The following is a 25,605-nucleotide window of genomic DNA, read 5'->3' as shown; positions in this document are numbered from 1 at the left end:
GGAAATAGAGGAGAGGACAGGACACAGAGGAAGGGGGGTTTCTACCAGAGAAAAGAGAGCAAACTTTGGCATGAGGAGGAGGAGCAGAAAGAATGAGCATGTGAGAGAGAAGGAAAGAGATAGAGAGAGTGTGTGTAACACACAGTGAGCAGACTGGGATTGTACCTCCAGGACAGACTGGGGAGACGCGAGGAGGCAGCCATGCAGAGCACTATGGGTATGTCAGCAACGCAACTGTATTTATTACGCCCTCCGAATGCACGAGAGTTCAGATTACCACTGCAGCTCACAAGAGCTTTGAAGTGATGTAAAATGAATGATTAACTTTCTTAAAGCTGATAGCACTGGGGTGAGAAGGAGCTCTTTGAAGTTTAGCAGCACTGTTAGTGCTTTCTTTTGAGGAGAGATCTGTGGGAGAACGTTTGCAGGGCACAAAGTTAATGATAATGTATTATTTTGACGATAAAGCAAGTTGGCTACTACTCAGGATTTGTATTGTTCTGTCAGAGCTCGAAAGATATAACAGAGATCTCATTTATGATTCATTTATGTTTCGTATAAACTTCGTCTCAGATGATTCATGAAATTCCTAGTCTTTGGAGAAATAAAAAAGGGGCAGAATGAAATGACTGTTGATATTCAGTATATAGATCATTCGGTCTTGGAAGAAGTTGAGAAATATTTGAGTTTATATTAAGATCTTGGACAAATCTGAGCTTAGGTTAAAACTTTGAGATCTTTTCTGGAACTCAGGAGGAGACATGTGAGATCACTGGGGCTTTTCCCACAGGAAAACGATCTAAGATGTATGAGCCTTAAACAAAAGTCTTCATTTGCTCTCCGTTTAATGAAATTGTTGTCTAGAAGACATACTGTAAGTGTGATATCTTTTATGGGTTTTGTTTCACATACTCTTAAGCATAAAGGTTCTTTATTAGCATCTATGGTTCCATGGAACCTTTCCATTCCACAAAAGGTTCTTTAGAATTTTTAAAATGGTTTAATTTAAAAATGTTCTCTGAAAGGTTCTTTGGAGAACCAAAAATGGTTCCTTTATGACATCACTGTAAAAACTTCCTTTGGAACCTTTATCTTGAAGAGTGTGTAGGAATTTATATCTGTTGTAAAGAGTGTTTGTTGAGCTGTTAGGTTGTTGTAGCTGGTTTGTTTGTGTGTCAGCAGGGCCTTGTGAATGGATTGATTTACAGGCCTTGAGCTGTTTGATTTTTTGGTTTGGAAGTACATTCTTAAACATTAATGTTCTTCTATAGCTCCATTAAAGAACCTTTCCACTGCACAGAATGTTCTTTATAGTGGAAAAAAGGTTCTTTAGATGATCAAAATGTTCTTCACACTGGTTCTCATAAGAACCGTTCACTAACAAATGGTTCTTTTGTGGAATTTTAGTGAAAACCCCCTTTTGGAATCTTTTTAATAGTGAATATGAAGTAAAAAGTTGGCGTATGAACAACTGGCCCGGAGTGGAACGTCCGACGTCCAGCACACACACATACACTCCAATCGCTCCTCGCCGAGTGCTTACACAAAGCTTCTTCAAACTAGTCAAACACCACTAAGCTTCTTGCACAGCGTGAGGCCTGATCTATTGACATTTCGTTTTCGAAAGGGATGAAGTTTAGATTGAAACGCCCCCAAGTATACTGAGATTCCCATTTGTGTTTAAAGTGGATGTGACTCAGCTCATGGCACATTCTTATACAGTAAAAGCTTGAAATAGAGCGGGCCGTTACTGCGTGTCAGCAGCGTCCAGACTCGGCTCCAGATGAGATCACCTAGGGGGGTGGAAAGGTGCTTGCGTCAGTGAGTCGGAAAATAATAGATGAGTTAAATCACTCTCATATGTTACAGGGCTCTGAAATACAGCCTTAGTAAATGCGGTCAGCTCACTGTCTCAGTAAGGACAGTATGTGCTTCAGTGACCGACTGGCTGTGTCTCACAGGTCTAGATTCTTGTACCATCTATTTCCATTTATGAGATGCTTTTATGTGCCAAGTATTTATGTAGCTTCCTGCAGACGTATATACAGAGGGAGAGCTCATTAACGTCGACTCAGTGTCAGCTGACTGCACTGAATCACAACTTTCCATGCCACTCTTTTCCTCTCCGTCTGAGCTCGGTTGGGACAGTGTCTGTACGTCCACATCCTCTTTCGGCTGGTCCGACTGTGGCATGTTTGCAAGTTTTCATGACCAGCTCCAAGGATGTGTTTTTTCTGTTTGCGGCTCCTACGTGGTTCACCATCTCTGCACTTTTGAGATGAATTACATATTCATGCTGGCATAGTTTGTCTGAGGCCACGCTGGTTATGTAAGCGCTGGTGTGGAATTAATTTACCGGTATGTGCGCTGTGCCACTTTTCCCCCAGACTGCAGTGCATTTCTGCGCTGTGATTTCAGTTTGATCATGAGACTGATGATTATGGCTTGTCAGAAACACCGCAAGATTATTTATTTGTCTCTTTCTGCTGATGCTTGGTTCAGAAAGCTTCGAGAGGAGGCAGAGAAGCCATTTTGAGAAGATCAATGGCCACAGCCAGTAAAGAAATACATTGACTTGAAGAATTCAGAGAGGCTGCACATAAAAGTTATCTGTGGTCTATTTAAAGAGAGACCAGAGTACCAATCATTCCTTCATGAGACAGTAGCAAAACACATCTTTCTATCTCTAACACTGCTCATTTTCATTTTATGTACTTTTTTATTTACGGTAAAAACTGGCAGCCATGGTTGCCAAAAATAGTAAAAAGGGGGAAAAAACACAGTGATGATGTTTCAGGTATAATGAGAAGGCATACTGGTGCCAGTATACATGTGTTACATATACATACACATACTTGTAAATAATTCCTGATCTACCAAAATCTGCTTTTTACATAAAATGGATAATCACCATAATACAGATAGCAAAATAGAAAGCCATATGATAAATCAGAGTTCATCGTAAGTGGTTGTTCATAATACTAGGGCAATACTCTTATATGTGACCCTGGACCACAAAACCAGTCATAAGGGTAAATTTTTCGAAATTGAGATTTATAGATCATCTGAAAGCTGATTAAATAAGATTTCCATTGGTATAAGGTTTGCACAATATTTGGCCGAGATACAACTATTTGAAAATCTGGAATTTGAGGGTGCAAAAAAATCTAAATATTGAGAAAATCAACTTTAAAGTTGTCCAAATGAAGTTCTTAGCAATGCATATTAATAATCAAAAATTAGGTTTTGATATATTTGTGGTAGGAAATTTACAAAATATCTTCATGGAAAGATTGATATCTTAAAAAATATCTTAAAGAAACATTGATAATTTTGACCCATACAATGTATTTTTGCCTATTGCTACAAATATACCTGTGCTACTTGACTGTTTTGTGGTCCAGGGTTACACAGACCATGCACACGGTCATACACTAAGACAAAACACCATCTAGGTAATAGACAACACCAAAATAATGCAATAAACAGTCACTAAATAACATAATGCAATACAAAACACCTAAATGTATACTGATAAAAAACAAAAACTATTTAAATAAAACAATTATGTGATGTCACACAGGGACCTCAGTTTTTCTCTGTAAATTATATAGTAATAATGGTCATAATTTTTCTTCCAAAAACCCTAAATCTGACAGTATTTGACTGTAAAAAATGTTAGAATATGATGTTAAACCATTTTTTCATTGTATATGTTAAGGTTACAGTTATCTAGTTAGGAAGTTTTTTCCTTAAAAAAAAGTTGGTATATGTTTCGTTTTCCATATTCTAGTTATCAAATATCAACAAAAAAAAGTACCATGGTATTTCCATAGATTTTTTGGACGTTGATTTATTTAGTAGTACTAAATACGCTAAAACATAATACACAATAAACATTTTATTTTAAAGAGCAGATTTTTTTTTTTTTAAAGTGTCCTAATATTGTGTTGGAGTCCCCTACAACAGGTTTAAATGCATCTAAGGTCAGAAAACATTGCAATTTTCTCAGAATATACATTTATATATGGAGTCATTTGTCAATGATTTCAAAACAGTTCACTCAAAGCAGCTTTAAGAGTAGTATCTGTAAACCCCTCCCTTCCATAAGCCTACTCTGCTCTAATTGGTCAGCTGGCCAGACCTGTTGTGACTGGCACAGAAAGGAGTAGCTGAGCAAGTTAGCGAGGGCTACCATCTGTGTTGCCAAGTCCATGGTTGTTTTTAATGTTGCAGATTGAAGCGACCCCAATACCATCATATTTAGCCCCTGGAATGCTAATTTACCAGGGGAACCCCGACAAAAGCATGTATTTTACACCCCGGAACACAGTTTTAATGGGGAAATGAAATGTGATTGGGCTTGTTTTGAGGAGCATTTGGGTGGGTTTTGTTGTAAAAACCTGGCAACCCTGAGCTGCATGCACCTTTATATAAAACAATAACATAGCGCTCCATTATGCTAATGTGTTACCCAATGATGTAAATCGGTAACAGGCAGAAGATTCGAAAACATGATGACTCGTTAAGGCGATTCTGAATTGGCTCTTTCTTTATGTATAAAGAGACGATATCTTTATGTATAATGCACTTCTTTGATTAATAATTTTGCAGACTGTTTACACTGAAGGATAGCTACTTTACAATCTGCAAAAAAGATATTTTTCGAAAACCCATATGACCTGCTCTTTAAGCCTTTGTAAAACAGAATCAGGCTACATTATATACTGTGATTTATTCAGCTAACTCTGGAAAAGTATTTGAGATTACTTTTTTATATCAAAACCTTTTGAATTTGAAGAAACATTGGCTAACAGTCATTTCTGCTGGGCATGTCCTTACATGCCCTTTAATAACCCAACTCTGTCCTCTCCCCTGTTCATAACTGAAGGCCAGGATTTCACTCAGTATTGTTTTTTTTTTTTTTTTTCAGGCCAAACTCAGTACATTTTAAATACTTTATCACTTTATTACCATCCTATCAGTGGCATCTCCTCAAAATGGCCACTCTCACAGTAATAACAGTGCGGTGGAGCCACAGCTCCTCTCCGTTCTGCTGTTATTCCAAGTGTCTGTTTCTGACCACCGGATTGAACTGAATAACCATTAGTGGTTGGAAATTCCTACCGTGGCAAAGAGCAGCTGACTCAGAAACAACTGCCTTCTGGATGTTACATGGCCATTTCAACACTGGACGCTTTTCTACTGCTTGCAAATGGTCAGAATTGCAATGGGTCAAACTGACCGAGTATTGTTGACAACAGAGTGATATACTGACTGTCACAGCCAGACTTTCAGCATAATATCTGATCTGTTTTGCACACTTAGACAGGAAGATTCCGTTTGACGTCATATGAAGCAACCAGTTCATTTTGTTTTTATGTTCAGTTTTTATATACTTTGGTAAGTCTAGTGAATAGTTATCCTCATAAACATGTTGTTCCAAACCCATAAGACCTTCGTTCATCTTTGGAACACAAATTAAGATATTTTTGATGAAATCCAAGAGCTTTCTGACCCTGCATAGGCAGTAACGCAACTGACATGTTCAAGGCCCGGAAAGGGAGTAAAGACATCGCTAAAATAGTTCATGTGATATCAGTGGTTCAACCACAATGTTATGAAACTATGAAAATACACTTTCTGCACAAACAAAACAATAACAATTTCTTCTCTTCTCTGGTTTTATAACGCATAACCCTTACTAGCTTTCTGGGCCTTGAATGTGTCCATTGTGTTGCTGTCTATGCAGGGTCAGAAAGCTGTCGGATTTCTTAAAAAATATGTTCATTTGTGTTCCAAAGAATAACAAAGGTCTTACAAGTATAGAATAACATGAGGGTGAGTAATTAATGACTGAATTTTCATTTATTCCTTTAACTTTACTATAAAGGTGCCTTAAATGAAGTTTTTACATAAGGTTAAGCTGTATTAGTTGTAGATAGAATCTAAATTGTATGCAGTGGTCAAATCAAGTTTGCATTAGCAGTCTTTGCTCAAAATCATAAGTTTGTTAAATAAAAATTTTGTTTCTAATGTAAGTTTTTAAAGTATTTTATATCAATACTGTGTAACACTTTACAATAAGGTGTCATTTGTTAACTAACATGAACAAACAGTGTATACACTATTTACACTATTTATTCATCTTTGTTCATGTTAGTTAATAAAAATACAGTTGTTCATTGTTTGTTAGTTCACAGTGCATTAACTAATTTTAACAAACACAACTTGTGATTTAAATAACGCATTAGTAAATGCTGAAATTAGCATTAACTAAGATTAATAAATGTGGTAGAAGTATTGTTCTTTCTTAGTTCATGTTAACTAATGTTAACTAATGAACCTTATTGTGAAGTGTTACCCTAATACTTAAAATAATTTATGAAAACGGAAGTTCACTTCCAGAACAAAAATGTACAGATAATGTACTCACCCCCATGTCATTCAAGATGTTCATGTCTTTCTTTCTTCAGTCGTAAAGAAATTATGTTGTTTGAGGAAAACGTTTTAGGATTTCTCTCCATATAGTGGACTTCTATGGTGCCCACAAATTTGAACTTCCAAAATGCAGTTTAAATGCAGCTTCAAAGGGCTGAGGAAGAAGGTTCTTATCTAGCAAAATCAGTTATTTAAAAAAAAAAATACAATTGATATACTTTTTAACCTCAAATGCTCATCTTGTCTAGCTCTGTTTGAAAAAAAGAAAGACATGAACATCTTGGATGACAAGGGGGTGAGTAAATTATCTGTAATTTTTTGCTCTAGAAGTGAACTTCTCCTTTAATGTAAGTAATGTATTTTCTAGTAATTAATTATACTGCTATACTGTATTTTGGTTCCCTAAACAGCTATTTAATACCTTTAAGTACTTGCATATTCATGCCACCATTGCATATCCTATGTGCACTAATGAAGGTGATTTTAAATTTACAAAATGACTTTGTTTAGATCACACGGCTCCTGAGATGCTTGCACTCAATGTACTTTATAGCAGTCGGGCCATGGGAGGTTGTTCCCGCTGGCAGATGCTCAGTAATGGGCACCACGGCTGGCGTCTGGGCCTGTGCCAGCGGATTCAGCCCCCCTACACTGGGTGAAACAAAATGTCCGCTGTTGATTGGCAGGTAGTGTCAGTCCAGATGGCAGCAGCTCCTGTGTGGTATTGTGCGAATAACGTCGCCCGCTGCATCTCATTCTGGAGTTCGAGCCAGCCGGCTCTTTTCTGAAAGGCTCACTGGATGGGATGCCCAGGGAGACTCGGACAGTGAGACAGGAGAGATTGTCTTCGGGAGGTTTGTGAGGCGGCTCGGGCCCCGTTCAAGGGGGCCTTTAATAGAGCCCATATGCTTTGAGATGCTAAAGAGCCGACCAGCCCCCTGTCTTCCCTGAAGTTTGAGACAAGTTTCCCTCTCTCACTCATTCTTTTATGAGTTCCTCTACTTCGCTCTGTTGTTCGCCTGCCTGCGATTGATTTATGCATGTTCGCTAACACTCCACCTGCTCAGGTTTGAATTTGCCTTTTTTCTTATGCTCTCGTTCTCCTTCCTCTCTGTGGAGTTCTCTCTCTGTTTTTGTTGCAAACTCTGGCTCCCTCCCCCTCTCGCTCTCTTTCACCCCAGGCAGTGCACATGTAGGCCTCAAGTGTCATGGCAACAGCCCCAAACAGAGCCAAAAGCCAAAAGCCTGCAACAGCAACAGGTTGGCAGTGAAACTTAGCAGGGCCAATAATGCTTGTTCTACAGGCAGCGTTTCCCTGCCGCTTTTAATTCGATCCAGCGCTTCAACAAAGAAACATGCAATTAATTGAGTTGAGGAAGAGAGCTACAGGGATTTACCATGAAAAATGAGTTGCTTTACATGGAGAGTTTATGTGGTCTCTGGGAATCGCTGTTGTGTAAGAGATTTGAAATTCGAGTGAATTATTTAATGCCAAAATGAATTTGCAAACTTTGTAACAGTTAAGATGTCCTGTTGTGTTTCATAATTCTTCTCTGTAAAAAATAAAAAACACAATTTGTTGAGTCAGCTTAAAATAATTTGTTACCCTGCTGCCTTAAAATTTTAAGTTCAGTCAAGTCAAGTTGTACTAAGTAACAACTTAGATACTTGTGTTTGCTAAACTTAACAGATGGGTAAATAACCCAGCTTCCTTATTTTTTTTTTAAATTTTAAGGCAGCCAGGTTACAAATTATTTTATGTTGACTCAACAAATTGTTTTTTACAGTGTAGTCCCAGTTATATATATATATATATATATATATATATATATATATATAAAAAACACACACATAAAGTAGATAATGGTTTGTCCTTTTGTAACTATTCTCTCTATTTCAAAAATTTAGGTGTGGACTGTTTATTTATTTTTATCAAGATTTTAGTATAAATTTGATATGAATGTATGCCACAAAGAGTTTTTAGTTGCTGTAGCATGACACATCCAAGTTGCATTTCCTAAGTTTTAACAATTTATTTTTTTTTCTTTTTTGTTTACTTAAGATCTGCGGTATGACAAAATTATTTTTAAAACATTTCCACGTAGTCTTATGGTTTATATGAAATATATATGTTCATATGCTTATAAAGGCTGCATTTATTTGAGCAAAAATACTGAAAAAAAACAGTAATATTGCAAAATGTTATTACAATTTAAAATAATGGATGATTTTAATATACTTTAAAATATGATTTTATTCCTGTGATGCAAAGCTGAATTTTCATCAGAATTTTAGTGTCTCATGATCCTTCAGAAACCATTCTAACATGCTGATTTATTATTAGAATTATACATTTTGTAAACTGTTGTGCTGCCTTTTTTTTTTTTTTTTTTTTTTTTTTTTTTTTTTGGAACCTGTGATACTTTTTTCAGGATTATTTGATGAATAAAAAGTTAAAAAAAGAACAGCATTTATTCAAAATATAAATCTTTTCAAACAATACAAGTCTTTTTTATCAATTTAACGTAGTGTATATTGTTAGAAAAGATTTCTAAAAAAGCTTCTAAAAAATATTAAGCAGCTTAATTGTTTCCAACATTAATAATAAATCAGCATATTAGAATGATTTCTTAAGGATCATGTGACACTGAAGACTGGAGTAACGATGCTGAAAATTCAGCTTTGATGACAGGAATAAATTACGTTATTAATGTATATTTAAAATGTTGTTTTACATCAAAACAATATTTCACAATATTAATTTTTTTCTGTATTTATGATTCTTGATGAGCATAAGAAACTTCTTTAAAAAACAAAAATCTAATTGATCCCAAACGGCAGTGTATGTTATAATAATTATACAAGAATCATAAAAATGTTTAAAATAGTTTTAGATAAAATACTGTTCAGCAGTTTGGAGTCAGTATGATCTTTTTGAAAGAAATTAATATTTTTTTTCAGCAAGGATACCTTGATAAACTTAAATTGTTACAAAAGATTTCTATTTTAAATAAATGCTGTTTGAATTTTCTAATTATTTGAAAATCCTAAAAAAGTATCACACTTCCCACAAAAATATTAAGCAGTATTAAACTGCTTACATGTATATTAAACTATGAAACTGTTTTCATCATTGATAATATAAAGAAATGTTTCTTGAGCACCAAATCAGCATATAAGCCTTTACTGGGATAAATGACATTTAAAATAGAAAACAGTTATATGAAATTGTAATAATATTTCATATTACTGTTTTCCTGTATTTTTAATCAAATAAATGCAGTCTTGGTGAACATAAAACACTTTTTCAAAAACAATAAAACATCTTACTGACACCAAACTTTTGAAATAAGATGCAAAATACTTTTGTGCATGATATCACACTAAAAGACACTGAAATACATTTACAGTCCTTTACAATTGTTCATGATGCTAGTAGTGCTATGCGTATCTGCAAAACTTTGTATTTTTTATGGAAGTTATCACTTCTATTCTTTTATATCCATGAGCATGAGAACCATGACACATCCAAGAAGTATTGTAAACATAGGTTGAGACATTACCTAAGACATCAAAAAGAGTTTAATTAGACTCTCATCTTCCTTATCAATAAATCACACACACACCCTGTGATCTCATTCTGCCTTGTTTTCCTAACATACAGAATTTTACACACATAATTAGTGACAACACACCTAGCGGTTTGTATGTGTGCCAGAAAGAATAATCCTCATTCTCAGACAGCATGTCTGTGAAAGTGTGATCAGTGACTCACTGGCATCCTTCAGAATGAAACTCCTGACTGAGAAATGAAGGGATGAAAGAGGAGACTGCATCTGTTTATTTCAGTCCATCAGAGCATTTTAGCACACACTGAGGAGGATATTCGGGTCCGCTGATGGCAACGACTCCCTCTCGCTTGCTCCATTGACTCTATTATTGCAAATGCGTCATTCATGACTAAACTCTGTTTCTCCAGACTTGGGCGCCGGTGGACTTTTCAGACTGGATAACAGGGTAATTCAATTTATTGAGTCTTTAACTGATTCATTTGAGCCGGTCTTGCACATTAGCTAATAAGGACAAAGGAGGATGTAAAAAGGCTGAAGCTGAATTCTATTTTGTATACTTTTACTATGCACTAAAAGTATGAACTTCACTGATGACTGGAACATACATACTTTATAGTATGCAGAAACAAACCCTGCACAGACAGCAATGCAACTGCTATGTTAAAGGCCCAGAAAGGTTGTAAAGACATTGTTAAAATAGTCCATGTGACATCAGCGGATCAACCTTAATTTTGTGAAGCTACGAGAATACTTTTTGTGTGCACTGAAGACTGACACTTGAATAAAGGCATTATTTTTGTTTTCTTTGCAGTTTGCACACAAGGTATTCTCGTAGCTTTCTAAAATATAAAGTTTAACGCCCTATTCACACAGCGCGTCAGCGTTAATGCTTCACGTAGGGCGTGTCTGAAGCTTTGCGCTGATTGGCCAGCATCTGCACCAGTATATTTGCATAATTCGATCTGATTGGCTGACACCTGCGTTAGCGCTTAAAAAGTTGAACATTTCTTTAACTTTTTTCAAAGTAAATGAGAAGCATTAACGGTGACGCCCGGTGTGAATGGACCCTGTAAATGTATGACAGCTGAAGCAAATTGATTGTGCCATTTGGCTTTTTGTAGTAACTGTAAGTTGCTAATTTCCCTCATCGTAAATAACAAAGACTCTGTTAATTAAGCCTAATTAGTGATACAATTACTCTCTATGGCATATATGAATCATTCATGAGCGCACACACACCTTGTAATTGCAGTAACCTAATCAGAGCTGTTTCGTGTTTTTCAAAGTAGGTTCTTCAGATCACTAACAGCGTGTTTAGTTTTCTGCTGCGGTCACGTGATTGTGATCTTTTTTCGGCGTGTTTGGGAATGTAACTGAGTGTTTTCGTATCATTGTGTGGGTTATCTGATAGAGGGGACAATAACAGTGCAGCTGGCAGGAAGTCTCGAAGCGGGGCCGCAGGCTGCAGAGCGGCCGGTCAGAGCTCTCTGGGGGGTCTGAACGTGTGACTAGATCAGGACACTGATGCATATCTATAACTCACACTGATGCTAATGTTTAAATGTGGGAGAAATGTGATATAGTGCTAGATGATAAGACACAATAGCATGTATAACAATAGAATCTTTTCTAAAGTTCGCAAAAAAGAAGAAAAAAACAAACAAACAATTCGAATTAGGTGCATTTCCATCAAGTTGTTCATGCAGATGATGATAGTATTGGTAAACTAGTAACCAACAGTAATAAAAAAAATTAAAAAGACATGATCAGTGGAAACAGAGTTTTGAGTTTTATGAGTTTTATATTCGCTGCTTCAGAAGTTATTCAGCAAATGCATTTCCATCTCCCATTATTCACATTAACTCTTTTTTGCACAAGTAAAAAAAAAAATCTCAAGCAAGCATATAAACTTTTTTGCTAATTAAGGGATTTTTTGTATACTTTTTACAATTCTCTGATAAAGTCTAAATTTTAGTTTATGTGATGAGACTTATATTGTGGGGAGATGAACCTTTTCATGGTAGACATTAGTGTTGTAATTAACTAAAATGAAAACTATTAAAATTTTGATTTCAGTAAATAAAATAAAGCTGAAATCAAATAAAATTCAATCAAAAAATCAAAATAAAAAAAAAATTGTAAAAACAGAAACTATAATTAAATAAAATAAACTCAAGTTGGAGTATGAAAATTTCAGAAAAAAACTGATTAAATTTATTTAAATGTTTAAGTATTTAAGTACTTAAATTTTAAGTATTTAAAACTATTTTTAAAAAATAATAATAATAAAAAAACAAAAATGGCAAAAGCACATAAAATAATTAAAACATGAATTAAAATGAAAACTGGAAATATGAACATTCAAAATAAATAGTAATAGTATAGTAATAGTATATACACTGTTGTTCAAAAGTTTGGAATCAGTAATTTTTTTTATGTTTTTTAAAGAGGTTTTGTCATCAAGGCTGCATTTATTTGATTAGAAATCCAGAAAAAAAAACAGTAATATTGTGAAATATTATTTCCAGGTAAAATAACTGGATATATTTTAAAATGTAATTTATTCCTGTCATGCAAAGCTGACTTTTCAAGATAATTACTCCAGTTAACAGTGTCACATGATTCTTCAGAAATCCTTCTAATATTATCAATGTTGGAAACAGTTGTGCTGGTTATTATTTTGTTGGAATCAGTGATACTGTTTTTCAGGATTCTTTAATAAAAAAAATTAAAAAGAATGGCATTTATTTAACAATATAACAATATAAACTACCATTTAAAGGTTGTGGTCAGTAAATTTTTATTCTTCCTTTTTTAAAAAAAAAAAACAAAAAAAAAAACTTTTATTCACAAAGGATATGTTAAATTGATAAAAAGTGATAGCAAAGACTTTATTTATCAAAGATTCCTGAAAAATGTACACGTCAGAAAAATATTAAGCAGCACAACTGTTTCCAACACTGATAATAAATCAGCATATTAGAATGATGAAGGATCATGTGACACTTAAAACTGGAGTGATGGCTGATGAAATTTCAGGGATAAAATATTTTTAAAATATATTAAAATAGACAAACTTTATGTAAATAATGCTAAAATAACTGGCAGGTGTCTGATAAAAATGTAGTGAATGGCTGTTTTTGTTGTTGTACATCACAAACAGAAAGTTTACATTCTCTTAATTCAAGACAACAGTCTGTCAAACCACTCACAGTTCCATGCAAACAAGAAAAATACATACCTTCCTTCTTACTATCCATGCAGAGACATTGTGCAAAATTTACCAGGTTTGTAGGCAACATTATGCAACAAATGCTGTAGCTAAGCTGTAATGAACCCGGGACATTCCTTTACGGAAAGAAGATGAGCAACGGAGAGAAAAACAGGAAGGTAGAAGAATGATTAAAAGAAACTGAAGGAATGGATAGAGTGACTAATGAGAAAGACTAGAAGGTCATCAGGTCATAGAGATCCTTTAAGAATGTAAATAAACACAGCTGACTGCTTCAGTCCTCAGATGCTCCTGTTCTGCCAGAGGCCTCATAATCGGTAAACACAATATCATAAGTTGCACTGATCACTTTATGGTTCTCACTTGAGTGCACTGAGACTATGCAGCTCTCACTGTTCCCTATTTAGAGCACAAGGAGTCATTCTTGTGGATTAATTGTCTACTTTACATGGACCGTATTTATCCAAGCATGCACTTTTGTCCTCTCTATTTTTGTGGAGCACACACACAGAGTTAATGAGCGTGCGTGGTTGCATTTGCAACAGTCAGATGAGGTAGTAGATGAGGTCAGCATTTCCTTTGTGCTGCTTCCACTTCTTTCTAGTTTCCTGTGTTTCTCTGGATGTTCATGTTCCTGTGAGGGTTATGTAGCATAATGTTTATTGTTTTGTCTGGGGTGCTTTAAAAATGGTCTTGGTTTGACAGATTTGCATGACATAAAATTCTTAAATTAGCTGATTCACTTGGCATCTTTAGGTGAAGTGAGGAGGTTACTATAATAAGGTTTGCACAGTTAAAAAAAAGTCGTTAACAGAACAAAGGCTTTAGTGTTGGATGCCACAATGTCATGTCTAACGTCTCCATGGGAAGAGGCTTTGATCGGGATGTTCACACACATCAAATATCCTGCCCCTGCGACTACACTTGAACCAAACAGAGCCCAAATGTGATTAAGGGTTTAGGGATTTCTGCCCGGAGATTTGGAGCTCTGCTGGGTTTCAGGCTCAATGCTGGCATTCCATCCTTTTCTGCATCAGACTCCACAGAGAAGCTCCGTGATTCCCAGGGGAATTCACACCTCACCGCTAATCCTTTCCGGCAGCGGAGGCGCTATTAAGACTTATCATAACGAGATTTCAGCCACCAGCCACCTCACTGTGGAATTTGATTAGAAACACCTGCAGCAGAGAGATGCACTATTCTCTCACTGTCGAGACTGGAGAGATCAAACACTGAGCGAGAGTGAGAAAGATGCTTGCGTTTGTCAGTTTAACCATCATTTAGTGCAGAACAATAAAGCATGTCTTAAAAGGTATGTAATGCGGGGACTTACATACAGTTGAAGTCAAAAGTTTACATACACCTTGCAGAATCTGCAAAATGTTAATTGTTTTATCAAAATAGGAGGGATCATACAAAATGTCAAATGTTTACATACCCTTGAATGATCTGAATGATCAACAGCTGATTTTATTTTTTTTGATAGTGATAGTTGTTCACAAGTCCTTTGTTTGTCCTGAACAGTTAATCCTTAAGGACACACAAGCATTTTCAGGACTTTTCAGCATTTTTGTGTATTTTTAACCCTTTCCGACAACGACTGTATGATTTTGAAATTCATCTTTTCACACTAAGGACAACTGAGGAACTCATATGCAACTATTACAGAAGGTTCAAACACTCACTGATGCTTCAGAAGGAAAAAATGGGGGGTGAAGACATTTTGAATTTGAAGATCAGTGTAAATGTAACTTATTTTGTCTTCTGTGAAACATGGAAACATGTAAGTATCTTCTGTAACTTCTGAAGGGCAGTACTAAATGAAAAAATATATATATATAGGCATCGATATGTACACATCATCATTGTGTTCAAAATGTTCTCCCTTCTCTTTCAATGCATTATTTTTTCCTTCTGGAGCTCAGTGAGCATTTGAACCTTCTGTAATAGTTGCATATGAGTCCCTCAGTTGTCCTCAGTGTGAAAAGATGGATCTTAAAATCATTCAGTCATTGCTGGAAAGGGCTCAAATACACAAAAATTCTGAAAAATCAAAGAATTTGTGGGACCTGAAGGATTTTTCTGAACAGCAGCAGGCAGGTTAACTGTTCAGGACAAACAAAGGGCTCAAGAACAACTGTCACTAAACAAAAAAAAGCACACAGCTGTGGATCATTAAGGTAACAAGACTATTAAGAATCAAGTGTATGTAAACTTTTGAACAGGGTCATTTTTATAAATTCAACTATTATTTTCTCTTGTGGACTATAGTAAATGTCTTTTATGTGAAATGTCTTACTCAGGTCAGTACTAAATAAAAAAAATAACATGCATTTTGTATGATCCCTCTTATTTTGGTAAAATAATTCACATTTTGCAGATTCTGCGAACTTGACTTCAACTGTATAACAAAACAAAAAGCCAAAGTGAATAGTTCTCACACACAGCTGGTTAGGAAAAGAATTGGACAAGTACTTTCACCTTTAGCAGAGATGGAAGAGCACAGCAACATAATTGTCCCTTGAGATCTCAGACTGCATTGAGAAGGAACAGAGGAGAGATATCAGGGGGTCAGTCAGCTTGGGACAAGTCTCTGACCAGCAAGTTTGAAGTTCACAGGGTTGGAATTGGCCAATCCTGAATGTCCAGAATGTCCGGGGTTCTGTTTGGGTTAGTGTGTTTGTATGAGGTGCAGGATGTGCTGAGGCTCTGTGAGTGGTTTGGAGGCCATGCACCTCGTTATGGGGTAACTTTAGGGTAACAGTTGGAATCTGGGTAAGAATGGTGTGGGTTGGGTTTAACAAAGGGTAAGGACTGGCTTTGAGGAGGGGGTGGAATTAAGTTGAAGAGAGTTTAAAAAGAGTGAAGTGATCCATGATGATTCCAGCACCTTGTCCAGATGTGACCTTGTCTTCTTCTGCTCTTGGACAGGCTCTAAGATAGTTTTTTAAGAACTTGATTGTAGCCCAAAAGCCCAAACCATTTTCTCCTCAAATGAGATTTATTTCAGCTAAAATCACACTGAGTCTGACATTTTCAGTTCTTAAAATGGAAATGGGTATGTATCAAGATTTTATTTATTTATTTTATTTTATTTATTTATTTTTTTTTACAACTTGTCCAGTTTGAAGAATCAAGTTGAAATTTAGGCTATTTCATGTCATTTATACATTTAGATATAAACGACAGAATAGATGTGGCAAAAACTAAAACCGCACAAGAAATTCAGATTTGAGCATGATAATCATAATTGTGCACAATGACTCTCAGAGTAAATTGTAAATTGAGTCATTGCACACTTCATGCACCTTGACCAGTATAAACACTTTTGTACAATAAATTGCTTATTGCATTAAAGGATTGGTTCACTTACAAAAAAAAAGGTAAAACGATGTTGGACAATTTAGAAGTTGGGGAGAAAATGAGATGAGTTTTTGAACTGAAGTACACAGACGATGAACTAACCACGTGTGACCTTTCAAACGTGGTCACATAATGTGTGAAGTCGTAGTCGCGTATCACAGAGCTATTGCAAGATGGGCATTTGTGGTTTAAAAAAAGTACTTTTTTTTATAGAAAATGACCAATCTTCTTGCTAGATAAGACCCTTATTCTCCAGCTGAGAGCTCTTTAAAGCTGCATTGAAACTGCAATTTGGAACCCATTGTATCCCACTGAAGTCCACTATATGGAGAAAAATCCTGCAATGTGTTCCTCAAAAACCTTAATTTCTTTTCAACTAAAGAAAGAAAGATATAAACATCTTGGATGACATGCAGGTGGGTAAATTAGCAGGGAATTTTTATTCTTGAATTGAATTCATTCTTTAAGGACTGATTATTATGCACTGCAGCAGAACCACAGCCCAGTTAGAGAGCTGGACTGGCTGCAGGAACATACTTCATAAGAAGCGCTGAAGCAGAAATACCTGATAGCCACGTTAGTGGAACCATGTGCGTAAGCACTCGCAGAGAGCCGCCCTGGAAACTGTTACTCTCAGCGAGTCACGCTATCCCTCTTTCTCCTCTCTCTCAAACTTTCTGTTTAATCTCATTCACACCACTGTTTTATCCAAGTATTCTGCTATTAATATTAATATCCACATTCTCATCTGTGACATAAAAAGTCCTATTGCCATGTCAGTATGCACCTGGATTTATTTAGAGGAACAGAGTAGAATCATCCCACCAATATTGTAGAAGATAGGTGTCTAACATATAGAGCCATGGTACATGGAAGGTACTCCAAGAGAACCCATGGTGAATATATGTAACACAAAATAAAAATTCTTTCTTCCTAACATTTTTTAAAATAATAAATAGTCTTTTGGAAGTTTGGTATGGTACCACTACTTGTAGTGATGTCAGCCTTGGCTTAATTGGTTTCTTTTGTATTGTTGCCAATAATAATTCATGTTGGATAAAATTAGAAAATTATTACATTATATTATAAATTTTATCAAAACTGTTTAAAAAGCATCCCAGGATGCACCTCATGCAGTTGGCTTAAAGTAGATGCTTAAAATGAGGAATGTCTTCAGCTGCTTTTTGAAAGAAGTGATAGTCTCAGCAGTGCAGCTTGGCAGCTCAGATAGGGTGAAAGTTTTGGAGAGTGACTTTGTTCATCATTAGCTATGCTTCCATCACCCTGTTTTTATGTGTGTTTTAAAGTATGGCATCATTTGTAAATTATTTCTGTATATTTGCTTCCCAGAAATGTCTTACACAACTGCGTTCCCAAACAGCAGGCATCCACCTCTGAAATCAATGACCGCATTTATTGTGTTTTGTCTGCTCCCTCTTAGGTGCAAGTAATTTATTATATATGAAAATGATTACATTCAGTGGCTTCTCCTACGTTTCTTAGTCTTATTTAGTGCCAGTTTAAGAGGAAGTGATCATTTTGTTCTCTTTGACTTGTTGGATGGAAATGGTGCTTATTCATAAATGTTTTATGGAATATTCCAATTTTGCACACAAGTTTTGGATAGAAATCCAGTGAAAGCACAACAAGGCATCTATCATTCATTAGCTGACAGGAGAGTGTGTACACTTGTAGGCATGAATTAAAGTAGGGAGGTGCAATTCCAATAGCAAAATTGTGGAAAATATTAATAACAAAGGTTAAATAGGTCCATAATGATGACTAGTAGAAGTTAATATCAGACAATAATAATTCAGCATTTCAGCATTTTACTCCATAGAATGGATTAATATGGTGCCCCGATTCTGAACTTCCAAAATATAGTTTAAATGCCGCTTCAAACGATCCCAAATGTGGTTGTAAACGATCCCAGCCGTGGAAGAAGGGTCTTATCTAAAAAAAAAAAAAAAATTGAATACTTTTTATTCTCAAACACTTGTCTTGTCTTACTCTGCCTGGACTGTTTTTTTCCAGTTCATGACAGTTAGGGTATGTCCTTTAAGGCCATAAGACCATCAGGTAATCACCCAGAAATTAATTCCTCCCCAAAGAGGGTAATGGGACGGTGTGATGGACAGGACGAGAAGGTTGGGACAACAGAAACGTTGTTCTCCTACGCTGAGGTCTGCTACTTTGACTTCAACAGAATTCAAACCTCAGCTAAAATGGCTTGTGGGGAGGAACAAGGAATGTCTTATGAGAAGTTTGAGTCAGACTGGCTTTCTCTTTGCCCCACTGGCAGAGCGGTCATTGGGATGGTAGTGCAGTCAGGGCGGTCTGATCTCTCCTGATGACTCAAGACTCTGTGTTCCTCCTGCATGTGGCTCTTTAAAGTGCAAAGGGAGTGTGTTCTGAAGTGCACTGAGGGTGTGTGTAATTGATTGGACTGGCAGGCTCTTTGCAGATTATTCCACATGGTGAGACTGCTCTTAGCACACAGCAGCAGGCTAAATATATACCCCTGAATGCCCATTCGAGAATTAAACTCCAAAATGGATTAGCAAACGAATAACTCATTGCTAATGCTTGCTTGACCTGTTACATTGCTCATTCATTTTTATGTTACGGCATGTAACAGTAGAACAATACTGAGGAAAAGCGACTTTGGTGATGTGGACATGTTAGTGCCCACTAGTCCCAAAACTTACAGGTTGCTGTTTAATCCATGCAAATGGCACATCGTGCCCTTGTAAGCATTTGTAACCCCAATAACCTGTAATAAGGCCATGATCTTATTCTATGGCAATATTGTGTTACAGGGAGAAACTGTACCACTTTGGTCATGTGGCGATGACTAAAGATTCAAGATTTTTTTTGTGTTTGAAATCAAAAACTGCAATTATATGACCTAAAATTATATGATCTATTTTACAGGTTACATAAGAATCAGCCCATTTAGAATGTAATCTTAATTCCTTGTCTTCCTGTTTTTCTCTCCACAGAGTGTGTGTCCTGGGCGTGTGTTCGCCATGGCTCTAGTTCAGGCACTGCCTGTGCCCACTGATCACCCAAAACCCAGCGCTGACGTCCAGCAGTGCTGCTCAGTGTCTCATTCCCCCACCGTAGCTGCGGCAGGCACCATGGGCTCCGTCAGCAGCCTCATCTCTGGACGTACCTACCAGGAGCGTCACTGCCGAGCTGCCAGCGACTTTGGCGCCAAGTATCGCAAACCCACACCAGCTACGAGCTGTTTCCGACAACAAGAGGGCACGCTGCGCAGCGCCAGCTCACAGGAGCAGCTTCTTACCAACCAGCCTCCTCTACCTGCTAAGAACAAGTCCTCTGCCCTCATCTCTGCTGGCAATGGCAACTATGGCTATTTGAGTGATGAGCCAGTGGGCGACTGGAATGATAATCATGTGACTACATGCAGCCCATCCAGTGATACCGAAGAGCCTCATGATAACAGAGGCATGAATGGTAACATTGGTGGCCCTCCTCCCAAACTTGTCCCAGTGTCAGGCAGGCTGGAAAAGGTGAGTCTGGGAGGTAAACATAAAAGAAAAAACTTTACAGCTTAAAAAGAATAAGCACAAGTGCTTTAAAAGTAATACAAGCTACACATTAGTTATTTTTAACTTCTATTATTTTTACATTTGATCACAGAGTATGGAGAAAATACTGATCCGTCCCACTGCCTTTAAGCCGGTTGTGCCCAAGAATCGCAACTCTGTGCAGTACCTTTCTCCAAGGTCCGGAGGCAGTCTGTCTGAAAGCCAGGGCAGCCTCAACCTCTTACTTCCTGGCACTGTAGCAGGATTGGGCTGTCAGGAGAAGCGCAACTCTTACAGTGGGGGGCGCAACGCACGGAGTAGTCAGTCCGGCACTATGTCCGACTCAGGCCGCAACTCACTCTCCAGCCTACCCACCTACAGCAGCACAGGGTACAGCCTGGCACAGAGCGAGGTACCGACCGGGCACATGGAAACCACACGCTCCGGCGGTGGCCACGGACACTCTAACTCTGACAGTGGTCGGTCATCATCTAGTAAGAGCACGGGGTCTTTAAGTGGCCGTGGCCAGCCCCTCTCAGACAGTGGATCGTGTGGTCGCTCCCCAGCTCCAGGAGAAGGGTATGAAGGGGTCATTCGGGAACTTGAGGACAAGCTGAGGGAAAGAGATCTGGAGTTGCAGCAACTCAGGGACAACCTGGATGAGAACGAGGCAGCCATCTGTCAGGTGACAATCACAGTTTTCTACAGATATTTGACAGGGAATTGTTAGATACGGTGGGTTCAACATGAGTAAAATTATGTCTTTCCCATGCAGGTGTATGAGGAGAAACAGAAGCGTTGTGAGCAAGAGTTAGAGGACCTTCGGCAGAGCTGTGCATCGAAAATGAAGCAGGTGCAGTTGAAGGCACAACGGGCGCAACAGGTCCTGCAGTTGCAGGTGTTCCAGCTGCAGCAGGAGAAGAAGAAATTGCAGGAGGACTTCTCCCAACTCCTGCAAGAACGGGAGGCATTGGAGAAGAGATGTGCCTCTTTTGAGAAGGAGCAGACACAGCTAGGTCCTCGTCTTGAAGAGACAAAGTGGGAGGTAAGACCTCATAGGTGTTTAGATCTAGCAATGAGTAATTATTACATTCAGTGAACTTGAATGCTTCTGTGTTGCAGGTCTGTCAGAAGTCAGGTGAGATCTCTCTGCTGAAGCAGCAGCTGAAGGACGTACAGGCCGATCTTGGCCAGAAGGCCAGCGAGATTGTTGCTTTGAAGGCCCAGTTGAGAGAGGCACGTTCTGAGCTTCAAGCTAGCCAGGCTCGCTCCCAGGAAGCCCACGCCACAGCCCGCACTCGTACCCTCGAACTTGAGGTTTGCGAGAATGAGCTGCAGCGTCGTAAAAGCGAAGCAGAGCTCCTACGGGAGAAGGTGGGCCGTTTGGAGGAAGAGTCCATCCGTCTTAAAGAGGCCCTGGCAGTGTGCCCATCCCAAACTCTACCTTCTAAGGGCCAATGCATGAGCTTGCCTCTGCCCCAAACCCGTGGGGGAATCACTCACGGGATCAGCCCTGCTTTCAGGGACAACGGCAGTGAAGAGCAGTTTCTAGCATACGAGAGCGATGAAGCGAAGGTGCAGCGTCAGAGCGTGGATGTGCTTCACGGTCTTCGTCAGCAGGTGGACCGACTGCGGGCTGAGCTGATGTATGAGAGGAGGCGGAGTGAGGACCAGCTGGAGACCTTTGAGGATGAACGCAGGGTGTGGCAGGAGGAGAAAGACAAGGTGATCCGTTACCAGAAGCAGCTGCAGCAGAACTACATCCAAATGTACCGCAGAAACCGAGACCTAGAACGTGTGATGAGGGAACTTAGTCTTGAACTGGAGAACAGGGACATGGAGGAGTTTGACATGCGTAGCAATGAGATCCATTTTGAGGAGATCACTGCCACTGAAATCTAACCCACATCTCACTCTGCCATCCCAAAATGAATTTCCACTGTGCTTGTCTCGTGTGAGGAGCACTGGCCTTCACAGCAGTGTCATTTGGCATGCTTCTCCACAATATTTCAGAAAGACTTATGTTCAAGGCAAGTTATTGTTGCGATGTCCACATAGGCCAATAAAACATGGAACGTTTGTATTTAGACATCTTTATGATCACTTCCTGCCTCGGAAACTTGTGAGGGACTTCAGATGAATGTACAATGACTGTGAACAGCAGTTAATTGATGCCACTGGTTAAGGGAAGGATATCCTCAAAGATGGTGCTTTGTTCCTGACAAACTTCTATAGTACAACTAGGGCTTTAATTTAGCTTAATTCTGGGGGGGGTATTGCAAAAAAAATATCACATTTAGTCCCCCGTTGCCATTAAATGCGAATTCTTTAAGAAATCTTTCACCCAGGCAGTTCACAAAACACATGTTTTTCCATTCAAAAGCATCTATGCCAGGGGTGTCCAAACTTGGTCTTGGAGGGCCACTGTCCTGCAGAGTTTAGCGCCAACTTCTCTCAACTTCTAATATGCCTAGTAAGGCCTTGATTAGCTTGTTCAGGTGTGTTTAATTGGGGTTGAAGCTAAACTATGCAGGACAGTGCCCTCCAGGAGCAGGACTGGACACCTGTGATCTATGCAGCGGTGCAGAACACAGGGCTCTCAAAATGTCATTTTTAACGTTGAGTTACTTAGAAATATGAGTTGTTGACATAAATAAGAAGCGACATAACAGTAAAGGACATCTGTAGCGTAGAGCAAATGCTAGAATGTGTCCTTTGTGAGCTACCTTGGGCAGATTGACAAACCCAATTTCTAAATGGAAATGGAAACTTTCTGGGATTTTCTGGAAACTTTTTGGGAATTTTTCAAAATTTTCTGCCCTTTTGCAACCCTATACCTTACACACAATCAGACTGTCCCAGCAAAGAAATATACTGAAATGGCTGAGACTGAAGAACCAATGGGAAGAAATACAGCATGTAGGCTAAGGGTTTCATGGAGTTTCTCATATCCTACAGAGCACACTACTTGCCTCGCCCATTGTACCAGCATTAACACTGATGGGAAGAGACTTGGGGGCACTCTATTGAGCATCTCATGTTAGGTCACAGAAAGTGCAGTTTTGTTGCATTCATTCTTGGTGTTCTAGTTGTGCTGGTGTTAAGTCCTCAATAACATTGTGTCATATCTTCTCAGCTATTTACGGCACTATGCAGCAAGAACCGTCAGCTCTCATCTCACAGCCCCGCTGCTTACGCTACATTTGATACTAATCACTGATGTAGAAGTGTTATTTTTATAATTAGATGATATATTAGCAGATATAACTAGCAAATATAGAGGCAAATATATTTTTTCCTTTTCTTTGTGAGCATTGCCATGCACACTGTACAGAGTGAATAGCATGTGTGCATGACACCGTAGCATTTCTGTGGCCAGACAGTCTGGCGTCGAGTCACGTCATGGCATCACACAGGTCAACTGGTTGGTTTTTCCCACCAGTTCTGCTCTGTAATGACATAGTTGATGAATGCATAGATATTATGTTAGATTTGCATACGATCTGAGAAATACTAATCAAATATTTGTGGTCATTTTGTTAAAGGGATATATACACTATATAAACTTTGTTGTTTATACAGAAGAGATTCTTTTAAAAAAAGAGAGGAAGAATTAAATATATATATAATGTATATTTTTATATATAGCACCTCAAGCTATTTTGTGGAAACACAGGTAACTTTGTGGGTTTAATAAATATGAATTGCATATTTCACACATTTTTGTCCAGAGGGGTCATTTGCCATAGCATGTTCATGTAGAGCTCTGACAGTATTTCATACAGTAGTTAGTTTCATACAGTAGTTCTCATTAAGTATTTAATGTCTTTCTCTGATTATAACATACAGCATTATTATATAATTTTTGAGCATGTTGTAGAAAAGTGGCAAGAACATTGACTGACAACAACGCTAGCATTTTTGACATCAGGGAAGACATAAGACTTATGAAACGAGGAACTCGCTGCAAAAATCACATTTTAGCCATCACAACCAAAGATAATCTGTTATGTATTTTCCATATTATCTTAATCAGCTTATAGTTATATTCACTTACACATTCACTTCACTCAGTGCTTCCTTTTTTACAAATGTAATATACACTCAATGTTCCTACAGTAAAACAGACACTTTATTTATGTGATAATCATTTTTATATTTTTTCATTCAAGGCCAAATTATTCATTTCAGTATTTGTCAGAATGGCTCTACATTCATCACTGACTACCTGCAGACAATATGATGCCATATTTTTCTCACCCTGCTCAGATTATCATCCCTCATGTTGTCGGGATCATCTCTGTAGCACAGATGTGTTACGAGTGTAAAAATGAGCTCTCTTACCCCTGGACAATGTCCTCTGCTTTTCTTCCAGACATGTCAATCATGCCCCTGAAAAATACATGTGTAAATATTCCTCACATTGTAATATTATTGACATATTCAATATATTTGTTTTTACACACACAAAATATCTTTAAGGTGTAACCACTGTGAATAGACCAAAGCAAATTAACATTTAATCTTTTTGCCCTCATGTATGTGCTTGTGTATGTTTCCTTTGTCAATCTGTAGTCTTTGTAGTCATGTATGTATATTTTCCTGTTGTATATTTCTTGTAAAAATGTGTTTTTAATTAAAGAAAGTTGCCTCAATCTGAGTCTGGTGTTTTTGAAGTTTAATTAACGAGTTTAACTAACAATTTTAATTTACAATAAATATAATTTTTAGAGCTTTCTTTAAACCTATTATAATCATATCCTGATAATAAAAGAGAAATGAAATGCACATTGAAGCCCTACAATAATAAAATAAACTAGAACGCAAGTAACTGTTTTTGTTGACAAAATGAGTGAACTGTTAACTTTTAAGTACATTATAAATACAGCTTCCAAACTTCCTTTGTGACTGACCCTTAATTACTACAGTTAGCCTATAATAATTTATATTTTGGAGATGTCAAAATAGATGAAAAACTGCATGTCTGTCATTCCTCCATGCACATTTATGTCAAATAAAGAAAAACAAGTCTTGGCTACTATTGGTGGAAGACGTTCTAGTAGCTTGAAACTACAACAAATGAACCCTTTAAATGAAAAGAGTTTACAGATAAAAAGAAATTAGTGGGTTTGCACTTACATCACAGTTTGGTTTTGGATGTAAACAACAGCATGGATTGCACATTTAATACATTGTTCTGCTATTTTATGGTGTCTAAACCACAGAAAAAACGTGGAAGCTGCTACATCATATATAGAAGAACTTAAGTAAGCAGGAGAGGGCACAAAAATATTTTAACAAACTAAAGCTAATAGGTGGTAAAGATACATACAAGCAATATTAATTATTAGCCTAATATATCCCCTACCTGACCGGAAATTACAAGAACAAACACGAATGTTGTCAAGATTCTTTCCCTGGAAATCCTGGTTTAGTTTGGCCC

The 25,605-nt window shown here is 37.6% G+C and overlaps 1 protein-coding gene across 1 annotated transcript; it reads left to right on the top strand.

Moving 5' to 3' along the window:
• lzts2a (leucine zipper, putative tumor suppressor 2a) lies at positions 1-24,817 on the top strand. The gene is made up of 5 exons (XM_051126097.1): positions 1-217; positions 19,611-20,144; positions 20,275-20,847; positions 20,938-21,207; positions 21,285-24,817. The coding sequence occupies exons 2-5, from the start codon at positions 19,638-19,640 to the stop codon at positions 22,062-22,064; spliced, it is 2,130 nt and encodes a 709-aa protein (XP_050982054.1). The 5' UTR covers positions 1-217; positions 19,611-19,637; the 3' UTR covers positions 22,065-24,817.
• Positions 24,818-25,605: the final 788 nt, after the last annotated feature.

This window comes from Labeo rohita, chromosome 13, assembly GCF_022985175.1.
Source record: "Labeo rohita strain BAU-BD-2019 chromosome 13, IGBB_LRoh.1.0, whole genome shotgun sequence".
In the NCBI taxonomy this organism is placed as follows: domain Eukaryota; kingdom Metazoa; phylum Chordata; class Actinopteri; order Cypriniformes; family Cyprinidae; genus Labeo; species Labeo rohita.
Note: the sequence above shows the minus strand (reverse complement) of the source record. Positions and strands in the feature narration are given on the sequence as shown.